We start from the raw sequence: 19,594 nt of genomic DNA on the forward strand, positions 1-19,594 counted from the left end.
AGAGATGGAAAAAGAGAGAGAGAGAGAGAGACAGACAGACAGACAGACGGATACAGAATGAGACAGAGGAAAGTAGAGAGAGAGAGAGATGGAAAGAGACACAGAGAGGGAAAAACAGAGAGAGAGAGAGAGACGGATGGATACAGAATGAGACGGAGGAAAATAGAGAGAGAGAGATGGACAGAGAGATTGAGAGATGCAGAGGGGGAGAGACAGGCACAATGGAAAAGAAACAGAGGTATAGCGATAGAGAGAGTGAGAGAGACATATAGAAAAACAGGATGAGCAGAGGAGGGAGACAGAGAGGGAGAGAAAGACTGAGAAAGTGACAGTGAGAGAGAGTTAGAGAGGAAGATAGTGAGAGGACAAAAAGAGAGAGACGCACAGAGAAGGAGGCAGACAGATGGAATGAGAAAGAGATGGAGATCATGAGAGAGAGAGAGAGAGAGAGAATGAGAAAGAGTGAGTGGGAAAGAGAGAGGGAGATGGGATTAGAAGAGAGGGGGAAAAGGAGGAAGTGAGCCAGGAGAGAAATGCAGAGGGAGAGCGAGGCAGACAACAGGAACCTGATACAAAGAGACTTTATTGCTTCAATAAAGTATCAAATATAAATAAATCTTTGTAAACAAGACAGCCGTTTGGAGAGAGTGATTACTTATCTGTCCCAGTCTGAGCAATGGTCCCTCTCTCTCCATCTCTCTCTCTGCATCTTTCTCTCCATCTCTCTCTCCATCTCTTACTCTGTACCTTTCTCTCCTTCGCTCTCTCCATCTCTTTCTCTGCATCTTTCTCTCCTTCTCTCTCTCTCTATCTCTTGCTCTGCATCTTTCTCTCCTTCTCTCTCTCTCTCTCTCCATCTCTTTCTCTGCATCTTTCTCTCCTTCTCTCTCTCTCTATCTCTTGCTCTGCATCTTTCTCTCCTTCTCTCTCTCTCTCTCTCCATCTCTTTCTCTGCATCTTTCTCTCCTTCTCTCTCTCCATCTCTTTCTCTGCATCTTTCTCTCTTTCTATCTCTTTCTCTGCATCTTTCTCTCCTTCTCTCTCTCTCTCCATCTCTCCCTCTGCATCTTTCTCTCCTTCTCTCTCTCTCTCCATCTCTTGCTCTGCATCTTTCTCTCCTTCTCTCTCTCCATCTCTTTCTCTGCATCTTTCTCTCTTTCTATCTCTTTCTCTGCATCTTTCTCTCCTTCTCTCTCTCTCTCCATCTCTCCCTCTGCATCTTTCTCTCCTTCTCTCTCTCTCTCCATCTCTCTCTATGCATCTTTCTCTCCCTCCAGAGTCATCCTCCCCTCGTCTAAAAAACACTTGGTCTGCCCCTTTCCTTCACGTGGCGAGCACGTGGCACATGTTGAGGCCCTGGCGAGCACGTGGCGCATGTTGAGGCCTTGGCGAGCACGTGGCACATGTTGAGGCCCTGGCGAGCACGTGGCGCATGTTGAGGCCTTGGCGAGCACGTGGCACATGTTGAGGCCCTGGGGCGAGGAGGAGGAGGAGGAGGAGGAGGAGGGTGAGAAGCTCTGAGCCTGGATCTAGAAGGTTCCCAAGTAAAAAGGGGCCCAGTCTTCGATGCTGCTGCTGGCCGCCATTGTCTTTGGGCAAGGGGGCAAGTTTCTTCATGGCAAGGTAAGGCAGAACGCGGGCCGCATGGAGTTCAAGTGCCTCCAGTAACGCCCCCACCACCAGTTATTGGGCTGTTATGACCCTGTTATGACTCAGACTCTCCCTCTACCTGATCCTGTCTCCATTTTTCCCTCCACATCTTTCTCTGTTATTCTCTCTCTCTCTCTCTGTCTCAACCTCTCTGTCTCTCCCTATGTTTCTCTCTCTCTCTCTGTCTCCGTCTGTTACTCTCCCTTGCCTCTCTCTATCTCTAAATCTCAGTCTTTCTATCTCGCCATCTGTCACTCACTCGGTTCTTTCTGTTTGTCTGTCCCTCCACTCCACCACCCCCACCTGTTTCTCTCTCTCTCTCTCTCTATTTCACTCTCTGTCTCTCCATCACACTGTAAGTCTTTCTCTTCTGTCTGTCTGTCTCTCTCTCTCTCTCTTTCTGCTGTCCCAAAGGGCGAATTCTGATTGCAACAATTCGGACACAGTTAATTTGATGTCGAACCAAGATTGGTACAGTGAGATTCCAGATTATCCCTCCCCCCTCAATGATATTGATTGGCATGCACACAAGAAAATTCAGTAAATACTGAGTCCATTATTATTTCCGAGCTTTCACTTCCCAGCCCCAGTGCACAGCGACAAACCAACCCCTGCCATATTCCTTCCAGGTTTGAATGAAGGCAGTTTTTGAGGCTCTCTCACAGTTTATATTCTTGCCACAAGCTGAAAATTAAAGAAAACACACAGTCATTGCCTCATTCACCAAACTCTCTCTAACCCCACCCAGCCCCAACGCCCCCTCCCTAACTCTGTAACCCCCTACACCCCCTCCCTATGTCTGTAACCCCCTCCAGCCCCTACACCCCCTCCCTATCTCTGTAACCCCCTCCAGCCCCTACACCCCCTCCCTATCTCTGTAACCCCCTACACCCCCTCCCTATCTCTGTAGCCCCCTCCAGCCCCTACACCCCTCTCCCTTTCTCTGTAACCCCCTACACCCCCTCCCTATCTCTGTAACCCCCTCCAGCCCCTACACCCCTCTCCCTTTCTCTGTAACCCCCTACACCCCCTCCCTATCTCTGTAACCTCGCCCAGCCCCTACACCCACCTCCCTATCTCTGTAACCTCGCCCAGCCCCTACACCCACCTCCCTATCTCCGTAACCCCCTCCGGCCCCTACACCCCCTCCCTAACTCTGTAACCCCCTCCAGCCCCTACACCCCCTCCCTATCTTTGTAACCCCCTACACCCCCTCCCTATCTCTGTAACCCCCTACATCCTGTCCCAATGTCTGTAACCCCCTCCAGCCCCTACACCCCCTCCCTATCTCTGTAACCCCCTCCAGCCCCTACAACCCCTCCCTATCTCTGTAACCTCGCCCAGCCCCTACACCCCCTCCCTAACTCTGTAACCTCCTCCAGCCCCGACACCCCCTCCCTATCTCTGTAACCCCCTCCAACCCCTACACCCCCTCCTTATCTCTGTAACTCCCTCCAGCCCTTACACCCCCTCCCTATCTCTGTAACCCCCTCCAGCCCCTCCACCCCCTCCACCCCCTCCCAATGTCTGTAACCTCCTCCAGCCCCTACACCCCCTCCCTATCTCTGTAACCCCCTCCAGCCCCTACACCCCCTCCCTATCTCTGTAACCCCCCCACACCCCCTCCCTATCTCTGTCACCCCCCCTACACCCCCTCCCTATCTCTGTCACCCCCTCCAGCCCCTACACCCCCTCCCTATCTCTGTAACCCCCCCTACACCCCCTCCCTATCTCTGTAACCCCCCCTACACCCCCTCCCTATCTCTGTCACCCCCTCCAGCCCCTACACCCCCTCCCTATCTCTGCAACCCCCTACACCCCCTCCCTATCTCTGTAACCCCCCCTACACCCCCTCCCTATCTCTGTCACCCCCTCCAGCCCCTACACCCCCTCCCTATCTCTGTAACCCCCTCCAGTGTTTGAGTGTTGGTGTGTGTATCTCTTTTTTTGTAATGAGACTGTTGCCAGGGAACCACACCTTCCCCCCCCCGCACCCCCCTTCCCTCACACCTTACCCTCTCATGCCCTCCCTTCCTGCAGAGGAGGCAGGATTGCTGAGGGAATGGTGTGGAATTCTCTGCCGGGGGCTCAGTGTGTGGGAGGCAGGGATGATGACAGTAAGCTGGCCCAGGGGCTGGGATTGTTCTGGATAACGGTCGGGCACGGTGCCTGTAGGGCCGTGGTCTCACTCTCGGGACTGCGTCACTCTCCTTTCCAGGTGGGGAAATGAGCCAAAGTTCAGGCCTCGCCTCTCGCCCCTGGCTGTTAGCTCTAGATTGTCTTTCCCTCTCCCTGTTTTTAAAAAAAAAACTGGCACCTTAACCGCTCATCCCTGATTGAGGTGAATTGCAGATGTGCACAGACAGAGCAGCGTGAGGCCACTCAATCACATCGGAGTGCAATGGGATCTTGCTCAGATGGGCCATTGGGTAAGGAGTTGCAAATGTGTTGCTGGTTAAAGCACAGCAGGTTAGGCAGCATCCAAGGAACAGGAACTTCGAATGATTCCTGATGAAGGGCTTATGCCCTAAACGTCGAAGTTCCTGTTCCTTGGATGCTGCCTAACCTGCTGTGCTTTAACCAGCAACACATTTGCAGCTGTGATTAGATTAGATTAGACTTACAGTGTGGAAACAGGCCCTTCGGCCCAACAAGTCCACACCGACCCGCCGAAGCGCAACCCACCCATACATTTACCCCTTACCTAACACTACGGGCAATTTAGCTTGTCCAATTCACCTGACCCGCACATCTTTGGACTGTGGGAGGAAACCGGAGCACCCGGAGGAAACCCACGCAGACACGGGGAGAATGTGCAAACTCCACACAGTCAGTCGCCTGAGTCGGGAATTGAACCCGGGTCTACAGGCGCTGTGAGGCAGCAGTGCTAACCACTGTGCCACCGTGCCACCCACATCTGCAGACCTCAGTTTTTTACCCATTGGGTAAGGAGTGGAAGATGGAGTTTAATTTCAGGAAATGCGAGGTACTGCGTTTTGGGAAGGCAGATCAGAGCAGGAGCTGTACACTTAGTGGGAAGGTCCTGGGGAGTGTTGCTGAACAAAGAGACCTTGGTGTGCAGGTTCATGGTTCCTTGAAAGTGGACTCCCAGTGATAGTGAAGAAGGTGTTTGGTATGCTTGCTTTTGTTGGTCAGTGCATTGGGAGGTCCTGTTATGGCTGTACAGGACATTGGTTCGGCTATTTCTGGAATATTGTCTTCAGTCCTGGTCTCCCTGCTATTGGAAGGATGTTGTGAAACTTGAAAGGGTTCTGAAAAGATTTACAAGGATGTTGCCAGGGTTGGAGGATCTGAGCAACAGGGAGAGGCTGAACGGGCTGGGGCTGTTTTCCCTGGAGCGTCGGAGGCTGAGGGGTGACCTTATAGAGATTTATAAAATCATGAGGGGGCATGGAGAGGGTGAATAGTGAAGGTCCTTTCCCCCAGGATAGGTAAGTCCAAAATTAGAGGGCATAGGTTAAGGGTGAAAGGGGAAAGATATAAAAGAGACCTAAGGGGCAACTTTTTCACCCAGAGGGTGGTACGTGTATGGAATGAGCTGCCAGAGGATGTGGTGGGGGCTGGTACAATTACAACATTTAAGAGGCATTTGGATGGGTATATGAATAGGAAGGGTTTGGAGGGATATGGGCCGGGTGCTGGCAGGTGGGACTAGATTGGGTTGGGATTTCTGGGACAGCATGGACAGGTTGGACCGAAGGGTCTGTTTCCCTGCTGTACATCTTCATGACTCTATGATTCAGAGGAATATGGGCCAAATGCTGGCAGGTGTTTACTTTCTGCGTTGCCTGAATTGAACCTGCCTTCCCCCACATTTCCAGGCCCTAATCACTTGCTGGGTATTTTACCTCCCCTCCCCCTTGCTTCATTAGCACGTCCCTTTATATCTGAGACCCTCCCATCCTTGGTCCTTTCACCACTGGGAACACAATCGCCCTGTCTACTTTGTCTAGCCCCTGCCAAATGACTTTGGAAACATCTGTCAGGTCTCCACCTCAGTCTCCTCCTCTCCCAATGATGCTCTGATCAAACTGCAGTACCTCACAAGTCTTTGCGTTAAATTCTCTGACTCCACCAATGTCCTTTTGGAGTTCCACACTATCCTCGTCACAGGTACTGTTCTTCCAAGTTCAGTATCATCTGCTTAAGTTTGAAATTGTCCCCTGCACACCAATATCATACCATGTTGTCACTGTCCCTTGCATACTCTGGCCTGTAACATCCCTCTCAAATCTATTGCCTTTCCTTTCCTCACTGCCAACTGAACCTGCACGTTAACCTCAAGAGATTCCTGAATTAGGATTCCATGGCCCCCTTTGTGCTTCAGACTTCCGAAGCCTGTCCCTTTTTTTGGTAAATAGTCTACCCCTCTTTTACTTCCTGCCAAAGTGCACCCCCTCACACTCTCCCCACAATGTTTTCCATAAGACCATAAGACATAGGAGCGGAAGTAAGGCCATTCGGCCCATCGAGTCCACTCCGCCATTCAATCATGGCTGATGGGCATTTCAACTCCACTTACCAGCATTCTCCCCGTAGCCCTTAATTCCTCGTGACAACAAGAATCTATCAATCTCTGCCTTGAAGACATTTAGCGTCCCGGCCTCCACTGCACTCTGCGGCAATGAATTCCACAGGCCCACCACCCTCTGGCTGAAGAAATGTCTCCGCATTTCCAAGGCTGTGCCCATGGGTCCTAGTCTCCTCGCCTAACGGAAACAATTTCCTAGCGTCCACCCTTTCCAAGCCACGTATTATCTTGTAAGTTTAGATCTCCCCTCAATCTTCTAAACTCCAATGAGTACAATCCCAGGATCCTCAGCCGTTCCTCGTATGTTAGACCTACCATTCCAGGGATCATCCGTGTGAATCTCAATTAAGGGTGAGGTTTTTGGATTAGCAGCACTGTCCTTTCTGTGGTATTGACGTGGAGTGGGGTGGGTGAGATTTACAGACTCCGAAAAACAGATGTTTCCTACACTGAAGCTTCATAAAACAGTGGCTCGGCCTCCATTCGAAGAGTGCGCCCAGGTTTGGGCCCTGCAGTTGAGGAAGGACGTGAGAAGATTCTAGAGGCTGTGGGAAAGATTCAGACGAATGCTTTCAGGGACGAGGAACCTTAGTGACATGGATATATCAGAGAAGCCGGGAGTGTTCCCCTCTGAAGAGACAGCCGAGAGGGGATTTCATTAAGGAGTTCAAACCCAGGAGGGGTCTGGTCAGAGTGGAGAGGGAGAAACAGCTCCCATTGACGGAGGGATCGAGACCCAGAGGGACACAGGGCGATTGGGAAACAGGAGGACCCAGCGAGGGGTTAGGGTGTGGGACGTGCTGCCTGAGGGTGTGGGGGGAGGGAGGGTCATTCGAGGGGTTAGGGTGTGGGACGTGCTGCCTGAGGGTGTGGGGGGAGGGAGGGTCATTCGAGGGGTTAGGGTGTGGGACGTGCTGCCTGAGGGTGTGGGGGGAGGGAGGGTCATTCGAGGGGTTAGGGTGTGGGACGTGCTGCCTGAGGGTGTGGGGGGAGGGAGGGTCATTCGAGGGGTTAGGGTGTGGGACGTGCTGCCTGAGGGTGTGGGGGAGGGAGGGTCATTCGAGGGGTTAGGGTGTGGGACGTGCTGCCTGAGGGTGTGGGGGGAGGGAGGGTCATTCGAGGGGTTAGGGTGTGGGATGTGCTGCCTGAGGGTGTGGGGGAGGGAGGGTCATTCGAGGGGTTAGGGTGTGGGACGTGCTGCCTGAGAGTGTGGGGGGAGGGAGGGTCATTCGAGGGGTTAGGGTGTGGGACGTGCTGCCTGAGGGTGTGGGGGAGGGAGGGTCATTCGAGGGGTTAGGGTGTGGGACGTGCTGCCCGAGAGTGTGGGGGAGGGGGGGTCATTCGAGGGGTTAGGGTGTGGGACGTGCTGCCTGAGGGTGTGGGGGAGGGAGGGTCATTCGAGGGGTTAGGGTGTGGGACGTGCTGCCTGAGGGTGTGGGGGAGGGAGGGTCATTCGAGGGGTTAGGGTGTGGGACGTGCTGCCTGAGGGTGTGGGGGGAGGGAGGGTCATTCGAGGGGTTAGGGTGTGGGACGTGCTGCCTGAGAGTGTGGGGGGAGGGAGGGTCATTCGAGGGGTTAGGGTGTGGGATGTGCTGCCTGAGAGTGTGGGGGGAGGGAGGGTCATTCGAGGGGTTAGGGTGTGGGACGTACTGCCCGAGAGTGTGGGGGGTGGGAGGGTCATTCGAGGGGTTAGGGTGTGGGACGTGCTGCCCGAGGGTGTGGGGGAGGGAGGGTCATTCGAGGGGTTAGGGTGTGGGACGTGCTGCCCGAGAGTGTGGGGGAGGGAGGGTCATTCGAGGGGTTAGGGTGTGGGACGTGCTGCCTGAGAGTGTGGGGGAGACAGGGTCATTCGAGGGGTTAGGGTGTGGGACGTACTGCCCGAGAGTGTGGGGGAGGGAGGGACATTCGAGGGGTTAGGGTGTGGGACGTGCTGCCTGAGAGTGTGGGGGAGGGAGGGTCAATGAAGGATGTCAAAAAAGAATTGGGTTAAGATCTGAAAGAGAGACATTATCAGAGGTGAGGGATGAGATAAGGCAGAGGAGACTGGGAGCAGCTGAATTGATTGAGAGACAGCATTGACAGAACAGGCTGAGTTGCCTCCTTCTGTCTGCTGTTTTATTACCAGTTTAGGAATGTTTGATACGTGCTGTGTAGCTGGAGATCGAAAGCTGTGCTCAGCCTGTCCAGGGAGTGTATGATGATTCTCTTAATCACTTTGGAAACCAGGGATAAATATCATTTCCCCTCCCTAGTCACTAATGACACCAATCTATACAAAACCACAAAACCAGTGCTGCTTTGTAACCAATGATGAACTCATCAGAAAGGTTTTTGTGTGCACATCACGTGGAGTGCGTGGGTAGAACGGCATCTAAAGGAGCAGACAGCACCTGGTCAATTTAGGAAAACTACCAGTGTACAACACTGCCAAGCCCTCTGACACACTGAAATCACTATTAAAGGGGTGTTCCCTCACACCCGGCCCCTCACACACACTGAAATCACTATTAAAGGGGTGTTCCCTCACACCCGGCCCCTCACACACACTGAAATCACTATTAAAGGAGTGTTCCCGCACACCCGGCCCCTCACACACACTGAAATCACTATTAAAGGGGTGTTCCCTCACACCCGGCCCCTCACACACACTGAAATCACTATTAAAGGGGTGTTCCCTCACACCCGGCCCCTCACACACACTGAAATCACTATTAAAGGGGTGTTCCCTCACACCCGGCCCCTCACACACACTGAAATCACTATTAAAGCGGTGTTCCCTCACACCCGGCCCCTCACACACTGAAATCACTATTAAAGGGGTGTTCCCTCACACCCGGCCCCTCACACTCACTGAAATCACCATTAAAGGGGTGTTCCCTCACACCCGGCCCCTCACACACACTGAAACCACTATTAAAGGAGTGTTCCCTCACACCCGGCCCCTCACACACACTGAAATCACTATTAAAGGGGTGTTCCCTCACACCCGGCCCCTCACACACACTGAAATCACTATTAAAGGGGTGTTCCCTCACACCCGGCCCCTCACACACACTGAAATCACTATTAAAGGGGTGTTCCCTCACACCCGGCCCCTCACACACACTGAAATCACTATTAAAGGGGTGTTCCCTCACACCCGGCCCCTCACACACACTGAAATCACTATTAAAGGGGTGTTCCCTCACACCCGGCCCCACACACACACTGAAATCACTATTAAAGGGGTGTTCACTCACACACAGTCCCTCACACACACTGGAATCACTATTAAAGGGGTGTTCCCTCACACACAGCCCCTCACACACACTGGAATCACTATTAAAGGGGTGTTCCCTCACACCCGGCCCCTCACACACACTGAAATCACTATTAAATGGGTGTTCCCTCACACCCGGACCCTCACACACACTGAAATCACTATTAAAGGGGTGTTCCCTCACACACAGCCCCTCACACACACTGAAATCACTATTAAAGGGGTGTTCCCTCACACCCGGCCCCTCACACACACTGAAATCACTATTAAAGTGGTGTTCCCTCACACCCGGCCCCTCACACACACTGAAATCACTATTAAAGGGGTGTTCCCTCACACCCGGCCCCTCACACACACTGAAATCACTATTAAAGGGGTGTTCACTCACACACAGTCCCTCACACACACTGAAATCACTATTAAAGGGGTGTTCTCTCACACACAGTCCCTCACACACACTGACATCACTATTAAAGGGGTGTTCCCTCACACCCGGCCCCTCACATACACTGAAATCACTATTAAAGGGGAGTTCCCGCACACCCGGCCCCTTACACACACTGAAATCACTATTAAAGGGGTGTTCCCTCACACCCAGCCCCTCACACACACTGAAATCACTATTAAAGGGGTGTTCACTCACACCCGGCCCCTCACACACACACTGAAATCACTATTAAAGTGGTGTTCCCTCACAGCCTGCCCCTCACACACACTGAAATCACTATTAAAGGGGTGTTCCCTCACACCCGGCCCCTCACACACACTGAAATCACTATTAAAGGGGTGTTCCCTCACACCCGGCCCCTCACACACACTGAAATCACTATTAAAGGGGTGTTCCCTCACACACACACTGAAATCACTATTAAAGGGGTGTTCCCTCACACCCGGCCCCTCACACACACTGAAATCACTATTAAAGGGGTGTTCCCTCACACCCGGCCCCTCACACACACTGAAATCACTATTAAAGGGGTGTTCCCTCACACACACACTGAAATCACTATTAAAGGGGTGTTCCCTCACACCCGGCCCCTCACACACACTGAAATCACTATTAAAGGGGTGTTCCCTCACACCCGGCCCCTCACACACACTGAAATCACTATTAAAGGGGTGTTCACTCACACACAGTCCCTCACACACACTGAAATCACTATTAAAGGGGTGTTCTCTCACACACAGTCCCTCACACACACTGACATCACTATTAAAGGGGTGTTCCCTCACACCCGGCCCCTCACATACACTGAAATCACTATTAAAGGGGAGTTCCCGCACACCCGGCCCCTTACACACACTGAAATCACTATTAAAGGGGTGTTCCCTCACACCCAGCCCCTCACACACACTGAAATCACTATTAAAGGGGTGTTCACTCACACCCGGCCCCTCACACACACACTGAAATCACTATTAAAGTGGTGTTCCCTCACAGCCTGCCCCTCACACACACTGAAATCACTATTAAAGGGGTGTTCCCTCACACCCGGCCCCTCACACACACTGAAATCACTATTAAAGGGGTGTTCCCTCACACCCGGCCCCTCACACACACTGAAATCACTATTAAAGGGGTGTTCCCTCACACACACACTGAAATCACTATTAAAGGGGTGTTCCCTCACACCCGGCCCCTCACACACACTGAAATCACTATTAAAGGGGTGTTCCCTCACACCCGGCCCCTCACACACACTGAAATCACTATTAAAGGGGTGTTCCCTCACACCCGGCCCCTCACACTCACTGAAATCACTATTAAAGGGGTGTTCCCTCACACCCGGCCCCTCACACACACTGAAATCACTATTAAAGGGGTGTTCCCTCACACCTAGCCCCTCACACACACTGAAATCACTATTAAAGGGGTGTTCCCTCTCACTCGGCCCCTCACACACACTGAAATCACTATTAAAGGGGTGTTCCCTCACACCCGGCCCCTCACACACACTGAAATCACTATTAAAGGGGTGTTCCCTCACACCCGGCCCCTCACACACACTGAAATCACTATTAAAGGGGTGTTCCCTCACACACACACTGAAATCACTATTAAAGGGGTGTTCCCTCACACCCGGCCCCTCACACACACTGAAATCACTATTAAAGGGGTGTTCCCTCACACCCGGCCCCTCACACACACTGAAATCACTATTAAAGTGGTGTTCCCTCACACCCGGCCCCTCACACACACTGAAATCACTATTAAAGGGGTGTTCCCTCATACCCGGCCCCTCACACACACTGAAATCACTATTAAAGGGGTGTTCCCTCACACCCGGCCCCTCACACACACTGGAATCACTATTAAAGGGGTGTTCCCTCACACCCGGCACCTCACACACACTGAAATCACTATTAAAGGGGTGTTCCCTCACACCCGGCCCCTCACACACACTGAAATCACTATTAAAGGGGTGTTCCCTGACACCCGGCCTCTCACACACTGAAATCACTATTAAAGGGGTGTTCCCTCACACCCGGCCCCTCACACACACTGAAATCACTATTAAAGGGGTGTTCCCTCACACCCGGCCCCTCACACACACTGAAATCACTATTAAAGGGGTGTTCACTCACACCTGACCCCTCACACACACTGAAATCACTATTAAAGGGGTGTTCCCTCACACCTGGCCCCTCACACACACTGAAATCACTATTAAAGGGGTGTTCCCTCACACACTTTGTAATCCCTATTAACAGAGGGTTCCTTCACAGCCTGGCGCTCTCAGATACCCAAATCATGATTAAAAGAGTATACCTGACATGGTTTAGTTTTCCTACTCTACTGATAGGTGCAATTAATTTTGGGAAGTTCAGACAGGGGAACAATGAGTTGCTTTGGGAGGTTAGGAGCTGTTTGGAGTGATTCGGGGTGGGGTGAGATAATGTTGCTGGGGGCAGTGGTAGGTGTTGCATCAAAGGTCCCAATTTTGGGGACACGTTTCGTCTCTGAGCCTCTGACCTGGGGCCAGGGAGCCTGTGAATGGTTCCTGAGAATGATTACTTGGCGTGAAATTGTTTGTCTTCACGGTGTCTGAGTTCAGGTTTCTTGGGCTGATTCTACAAATCTGACTCAAAGCTGGGCGCTGATTCTGTCTGCGCCGCGCTGATCGTTCCGCGTTTAACCCTCTCCAGCCTGAGTCGTTCCTTCACTGCCTCCTAACTCCCTGCTTGCACTTCGAAATCAAATGGGGGAGATAATAACTGAGACAAGGCGTTAGAGGAAAAACTGTTGGAGGGAGAGATATGGGGAGAAAGAATAACAGAGACAGATGGAGATATGAAACAGAGAATCAGAGAGAGGGATGCGAAGCAAGACAGGAGGATGTGGCAGGGAATACGACTGGAAGAGTTTGTTTGGATGACACGGTGTTTCAGTGGTTAGCACTGCTGCCTCACAACACCAGGGACCCAGGTTCAATTCCCACCTCAGGCGACTGTCTGTGTGGAGTTTGCACATTCTCCCCGTGTCTGCGTGGGTTTCCTCCGGGTGCTCTGGTTTCCTCCCACAATCAAAGATGTGCAGGTCAGGGTGGATTGGTCATGTTTCATTGCCCAGAGTGTTAGGTGTAGGGGAATGGGTCTGGGTGGGTTGCTCTTTGGAGGGTCGGTGTGGACTTGTTGGGCCGAAGGGCCTGTTTCCACGCTGTCGGGAATCTAATCTAAAAAAGAAGACAGAGAGAGAGAGAGAGAGAGTGCACTAGTGAAAGGCAGAGAGAGAGAGAGAATGAGAGAAAAGAAGAATAAAAGAGAGGGAGACAGAGGCAGCAAGAAGTGGAGACAGAGAAAGAAAGTGTGAGAGAAAGAGACCAAGAGAATGAACAACAGGGAAAGAAAATGGCAGAGAGAGGCAGAGAGAGAGAGAAGGAACGACAGAGAGTGACAGAAGCAGAGAAAGCAAGATATAGAGAAGAAATAGCAGAGAGACTTCGAGAGAGACAGAAAAATGGTGACAGAGAATGAGGTGGGGAAAGAGAGAGAGAGAGAGAGAGAGTCAAAGAGGACTGAGCTGAGGAGAAATGTGTCTTTACCCAGAGAGAGGAAATCTGTGGAATTCACTAGCACAGAAAGTGTTTGAGGCCAAAACACAGTCTATTCTGCTATAATGTGTGTTTATTCAACGCAAATTGGCTTTAACACGATTGAAGAATTTAGATCTTTATTTGCAGAACGTAAACTTTCCTTCCCTGTATCGGCTGTAACATCGTCCTGGCTCCATTAGTTTAAATGGCATGGCTATTGTGCAATGTGTGAGAGAGGAAATGACAGAAAGAGAGAGGGACAAAGGCAGACACAGAACGAGAGAGAGAGAGAAAGAGAGACATGGAATGAGGGAGAAAGAGAGAGAGAAGGAGTTACAGGAGAGAGTTGGAGAGAACGAGAGAGAGGCAAGAAACTTTCTTTACCCGTCTCCACTTCTTGCTGTCTCTTTCTCTGTCTCCCTCTCTCTTATTCTTCTTTTCTCTCATTCTCTCTCCCTCTCTCTGTCTCTTGCTGTCTCTGCCTTTCACTTGTGCGCTCTCTATCTCTCTCTCTCTCTCTCTCTCTCTCTGTCTGTCTTCTTTACCAAACTCTTCCAAGTCACATTCCCTGCCACATCCTCCTGTCTTGCTACGCATCCCTCTCTCTGATTCTCTGTTTCTGTCTCTCCAACAGACACACACACACACACACACACACACACACACGCAGACACACACACACACACGCAGACACACACACACACACACACACACACGCAGACACACACACACACACACACACACACACACACACACACACACACACACAGACACACACAGGATAGAAATGGTCTGGAGGATATGGCTAAGAGAACGAGAGAGGAGGTAAAACAGAAAGCAAGGAATTCGAATGGAGGCTGAAGATAGAGAGAGGGCAAGGGAACAGGTATTTGGCAGAGGATGCTAACAGCTGGAAAGAGGGGTGTGGGAAATAAACTGGCATCATTTCACAGGACAGTTGGGTGTAGGAGGCAGAGTCTGTGTGGTCAACCCTAGCACTGAGAGAACCTGTCGGGGTAGTTATTGGTGGACAATGCTACTGAAAATTCAGTGAAAACTGAACACCGCTGAGTAAGTGGGACCCTAGATGCCCCTTGAACTAACAGAAATTGTCAATAAAATTAAATGCACCACAAAAGGATGACCATCCACAAAAGGATGCCAATATTGAACATAGAGCGTTACAGCACAGTACAGGCCCTTCAGCCCTCGCTGTTGCAGTGACCTGTCAAATTAATCTGATGCCCATCTACCCTACATCGTTCCATTATTACCCATATGGGTGTCCAATGCCCATTTAAATACCTTTAACGTCAGCGAGTCTACTCCTGTTGCAGGCAGGCCGTTCCACACCCCTCCTATCAACTGAGTCAAGAAACTATCTCTGACATCTGTCCTAAATCTATCACCCCTCAATTTAAAGCTATGTCCCCTCGTGTTAGCCTTCACCATGCGAGGAAAAAGGCTCTCACCGTCCACCCCGCCTAACCCTCTTTTACAATTCACAATTTAAGTCGAATACTGCCCTCCCTTCTTGTGGCAGGTGTTTTTTGAGGCTTCGTGTCAGTTTTGAGGCGTTTGTAAATGTCCAGGATTTTCAGATGACATGACTGAAAATTGCACTCGTGTATTTTTTTTTAATATGAGCAACGGGCGCAATTAGAAACATGGTGATAGTTTGCGTAGGAAATGTTGTGAATGGTTGTCATTTACAGCTGGCTTTATGGTGTGATAGGTGTTTATTCGGGCAAGCCCACATTATAGAAAATGCTGGCGGTGTCATAGCGTTACAGCCAACACACATTATAAAACTTCACGCTCTAGGAACAGTGGGCGGCACGGTGGCACAGTGGTTAGCGCTGCTGCCTCACAGCGCCAGAGTCCAGGGTTCAATTCCCGCCTCAGGCGACTGACTGTGTGGAGTTTGCACGTTCTCCCCGTGTCTGCGTGGGTTTCCTCCGGGTGCTCCGGTTTCCTCCCACAGTCCAAAGATGTGCGGGTCAGGTGAATTGGCCACATTAAGTTGCCCGTAGTGTTAGGTGCAGGGGTATGGGTGGGTTGCGCTTCGGTGGGTCGGTGTGGACTTGTTGGGCCGAAGGGCCTGTTTCCACACTGTAATGTAATCTAATTTAAAGTGTCCCCACTTGTCAATTGAAACACATGTTATAGCCAAACGACCTGTATTCGCAGTCTGTAGTTGTGACGTGGATCAGGAAAGTGTACATGCTATTACCAAGTTTACAGATGGCACAAAGATGTTTGGGGTGACAAGTGGTGAGGTTGTCATGGCCATAAACAGGTTCATTATACTGACAAAAACTTGGCAGGTGGACTATGATGTGAGGTGATGGAGATGGGGAGGGGGCCTAGGGGCTCCCCTTTGGCAGGAAGAACCGAGGAGCTGAAGATTGTTTAATTGGAGAAAGAGTGCCAAACGCTACAGAGCAGAGGGACAGGAGAGTCCTCGTTCATAAATCGCAAAAAAAAAATGCCAGCATCTGAGTTCGTTCGGTAATTGGGACAGCAAGCAGAAGGCCGGTCTTTATTTCAAAGTGAAAAACCGCACAACACCAGGTGACGGTCCAACAGGTTTCATTGGGAGCTCGAGCGTTCGGAGCGTTGACAACCACCAGATGAAGGAGCGTCGCTCCGAAAGCTAGTGCTTCCAATGAAACCTGTTGGACCGTAACCTGGTGTTGTGTGATTTTTAACTTTGTCCACCCCCAGTCCAACACCGGCATCTCCCAATCATTTATTACAAAAGGGAATGGAGTAGAATAATGGGCAGGTCCTGCTAAAACTATACAAGGCCCTGGTCAGAATACAAGTGGGATTCTTTCCTTATTACAGAAGGAAATCGAGGGGCATTGGAGGCAGTTCAGAGTTAGCTCACTCAGCTGATCCTGGGCATGGAGGGACTGTGTGATGAGGAGAGGTGGAGGAGATTGGGCCTGTACTCATTGGAATTTAGAACAAAGTGAGGTGACCTTATTGAATCAGACAGGATTCTTGACCGGGCGGGGGGGTGGGAGAGATATGGAGATGTTGTTTCCCCTCCTGGGAGGGTCATGGTCCAAAGGATATCATCTCAAGAGTGAGGAGTTGCTGACTGAAGACAGAGACGAGGTGGTATCCACTGACCTGCTACACAACAGCTCGATTTTAAAATTCGCAAAAATCTTCCGAAGCACCTCCTCGAGCCCCTACACCCCCTCCCTATCTCCATCACCTCCTCCAGCCCCTACACCCCCTCCCTATCTCCATCATCTCCTCCAGCCCCTACACCCCCTCCCTATCTCCATCACCTCCTCCAGTCCCTACACCCCCTCCCTATCTCCATCACCTCCTCCAGTCCCTACACCCCCTCCCTATCTCCATCATCTCCTCCAGCCCCTACACCCCCTCCCTATCTCCATCATCTCCTCCAGCCCCTACACCCCCTCCCTATCTCCATCACCCCCTCCAGCCCCTGCCCCCCTCCCTATCTCCATCACCCCCTCCAGCCCCTGCCCCCCTCCCTATCTCCATCACCCCCTCCCTATCTCCATCACCTCCTCCAGCCCTACACCCCCTCCCTATCTCCATCACCCCCTCCAGCCCCTGCCCCCCTCCCTATCTCCATCACCCCCTCCAGCCCCTACACCCCTCCCTATCTCCATCACCCCCTCCAGCCCCTACACCCCTCCCTATCCTCATCACCTCCTCCAGTCCCTACACCCCCTCCCTATCCCCATCACCTCCTCCAGCCCCTGCACCCTCTCCCTATCTCCATCACCTCCTCCAGACCCTACACGCCCTCCCTATCTCCATCACCCCCTCCAGCCCCTGCCCCCCTCCCTATCTCCCCCCTCCATCTCCCTCCAGCCCCTACACCCCCTCCCTATCTCCATCACCTCCTCCAGCCCCTACACCCCCTCCCTATCTCCATCACCTCCTCCAGCCCCTACACCCCCTCCCTATCTCCATCACCTCCTCCAGCCCCTACACCCCCTCCCTATCTCCATCATCTCCTCCAGCCCCTACACCCCTCCCTATCTCCATCACCCCCTCCAGCCCCTACACCCCCTCCCTATCTCCATCACCCCCTCCAGTCCCTACACCCCCTCCCTATCTCCATCACCCCCTCCAGCCCCTACACCCCCTCCCTATCTCCATCACCTCCTCCAGTCCTACACCCCTCCCTATCTCCATCACCCCCTCCAGCCCCTACACCCCCTCCTATCTCCATCACCCCCTCCAGCCCCTACACCCCCTCCCTAACTCCATCACCCCCTCCAGCCCCTGCCCCCCTCCCTATCTCTGTAACCCCCTCCAGCCCCTACACGCCTCCCTATCCCCATCACCCCCTCCAGCCCCTACACCCCCTCCCTATCTCCATCACCTCCTCCAGCCCCTACACCCCCTCCCTATCTCCATCACCCCCTCCAGCCCCTGCCCCCCTCCCTATCTCCATCACCTCCTCCAGTCCCTACACCCCCTCCCTATCTCCATCACCCCCTCCAGTCCCTACACCCCCTCCCTATCTCCATCACCCCCTCCAGCCCCTACACCCCCTCCCTATCTCCATCACCTCCTCCAGTCCTACACCCCTCCCTATCTCCATCACCCCCTCCAGCCCCTACACCCCCTCCTATCTCCATCACCCCCTCCAGCCCCTACACCCCCTCCCTAACTCCATCACCCCCTCCAGCCCCTGCCCCCCTCCCTATCTCTGTAACCCCCTCCAGCCCCTACACGCCTCCCTATCCCCATCACCCCCTCCAGCCCCTACACCCCCTCCCTATCTCCATCACCTCCTCCAGCCCCTACACCCCCTCCCTATCTCCATCACCCCCTCCAGCCCCTGCCCCCCTCCCTATCTCCATCACCCCCTCCAGCCCCTGCCCCCCTCCCTATCTCCATCACCCCCTCCAGCCCCTGCCCCCCTCCCTATCTCTGTAACCCCCCTCCAGCCCCTGCCCCCCTCCCTATCTCCATCACCCCCTCCAGCCCCTACACCCCCTCCCTATCTCCATCACCCCCTCCAGCCCCTGCCCCCCTCCCTATCTCTGTAACCCTCTCCTTCCCTCCCTTCCTTCCAGACCCTAACCCACCCTTTGTCTCCTCTGCTGGAATATTTCATTATGTTCCCTTCTGATTTGGTTCATTGCTGTGGAGTATTTGGACAGTTGGTTCTGTGAAACTCTCAGTCTCCATCGACCTGCACCAGAGGAGACCCATGCTCCCACTCAGATTCCCCACAAAATCTTTCATTGTCTCTGCTCTCCTTAACCTCTCGCTTCAACTCAGTTAATGACAGAGAAGCCGAGAGAGAGAGATAGAGAGAGAAAGACACTGAGAGACAGAGAGAGAAAAACAGAGAGAGAGAGAGAAATGTGTACACACAGAAAACGACACAGAGAGAGGCAGATACACAGAGAGAGAGACACACACACACAGACATAGAGAGACAGAGGGTGAGAAAGGTAGTGTGAGAGACAGACAGAGAAGATGAGAGAGAGAGAGAAAGGGAGAGAGAAGGAGAGAGAGAAAGACACTGAGAGACAGAGAGAGAGAGACATACTTACACACAGAAAACGACACAGAGAGAGGCAGATACACAGAGAGAGAGACATACACACACACAGACGTAGAGAGACAGGGTGAGAAAGATAGTGTGAGAGACAGACAGAGAAGATGAGAGAGAGGAAGAGAGAGAGAGAAAGACACAGAGACACAGAGAGAAAAACAGAGAGAGAGAGAGACATACATATACAGACATAGAGAGACAGAGGGTGAGAAAGATAGTGTGAGAGACAGAGAAGATGAGAGAGAGAGAGAGAGAGAAAGACACTGAGAAACACAGAGAGAGAGAGAGAGAGAGAGACATACACATACAGACATGGAGAGACAGAGGGTGAGAAAGATAGTGTGAGAGACAGACAGAGAAGATGAGAGAGAGAGAGGCAGAGTGAGAAAGAGAGAGCCATAGAGAGTGGGACAGCATGATGGAGTGAGAGAAACTGAGTGAGAAATACAAAGAGAAGGAAAGTGTGTGGTTCGGGTAGAGAGACAGAGGGTGCATGTGAGAGAGATAGAGAGGACAGAAAAGAGAGAAGG

At 52.3% G+C, this 19,594-nt stretch overlaps 1 protein-coding gene across 1 annotated transcript in view; it reads right to left on the minus strand.

Annotated features, from left to right (window-relative positions):
- Nucleotides 1–565: 565 nt before the first annotated feature.
- pold4 (DNA polymerase delta 4, accessory subunit) overlaps nucleotides 566–19,594 on the minus strand; it is a 34,559-nt gene continuing 15,530 nt past the window's right edge. Inside the window, exon 4 of the mRNA XM_060853403.1 lies at nucleotides 566–2,334. Within this exon, the coding sequence (XP_060709386.1) occupies nucleotides 2,310–2,334 (25 nt within the window). The 3' untranslated portion in view covers nucleotides 566–2,309. The remainder of the gene's footprint in view (nucleotides 2,335–19,594) is intronic.

Source organism: Hemiscyllium ocellatum, chromosome 40, assembly GCF_020745735.1.
Source record: "Hemiscyllium ocellatum isolate sHemOce1 chromosome 40, sHemOce1.pat.X.cur, whole genome shotgun sequence".
Lineage (NCBI taxonomy): Eukaryota > Metazoa > Chordata > Chondrichthyes > Orectolobiformes > Hemiscylliidae > Hemiscyllium > Hemiscyllium ocellatum.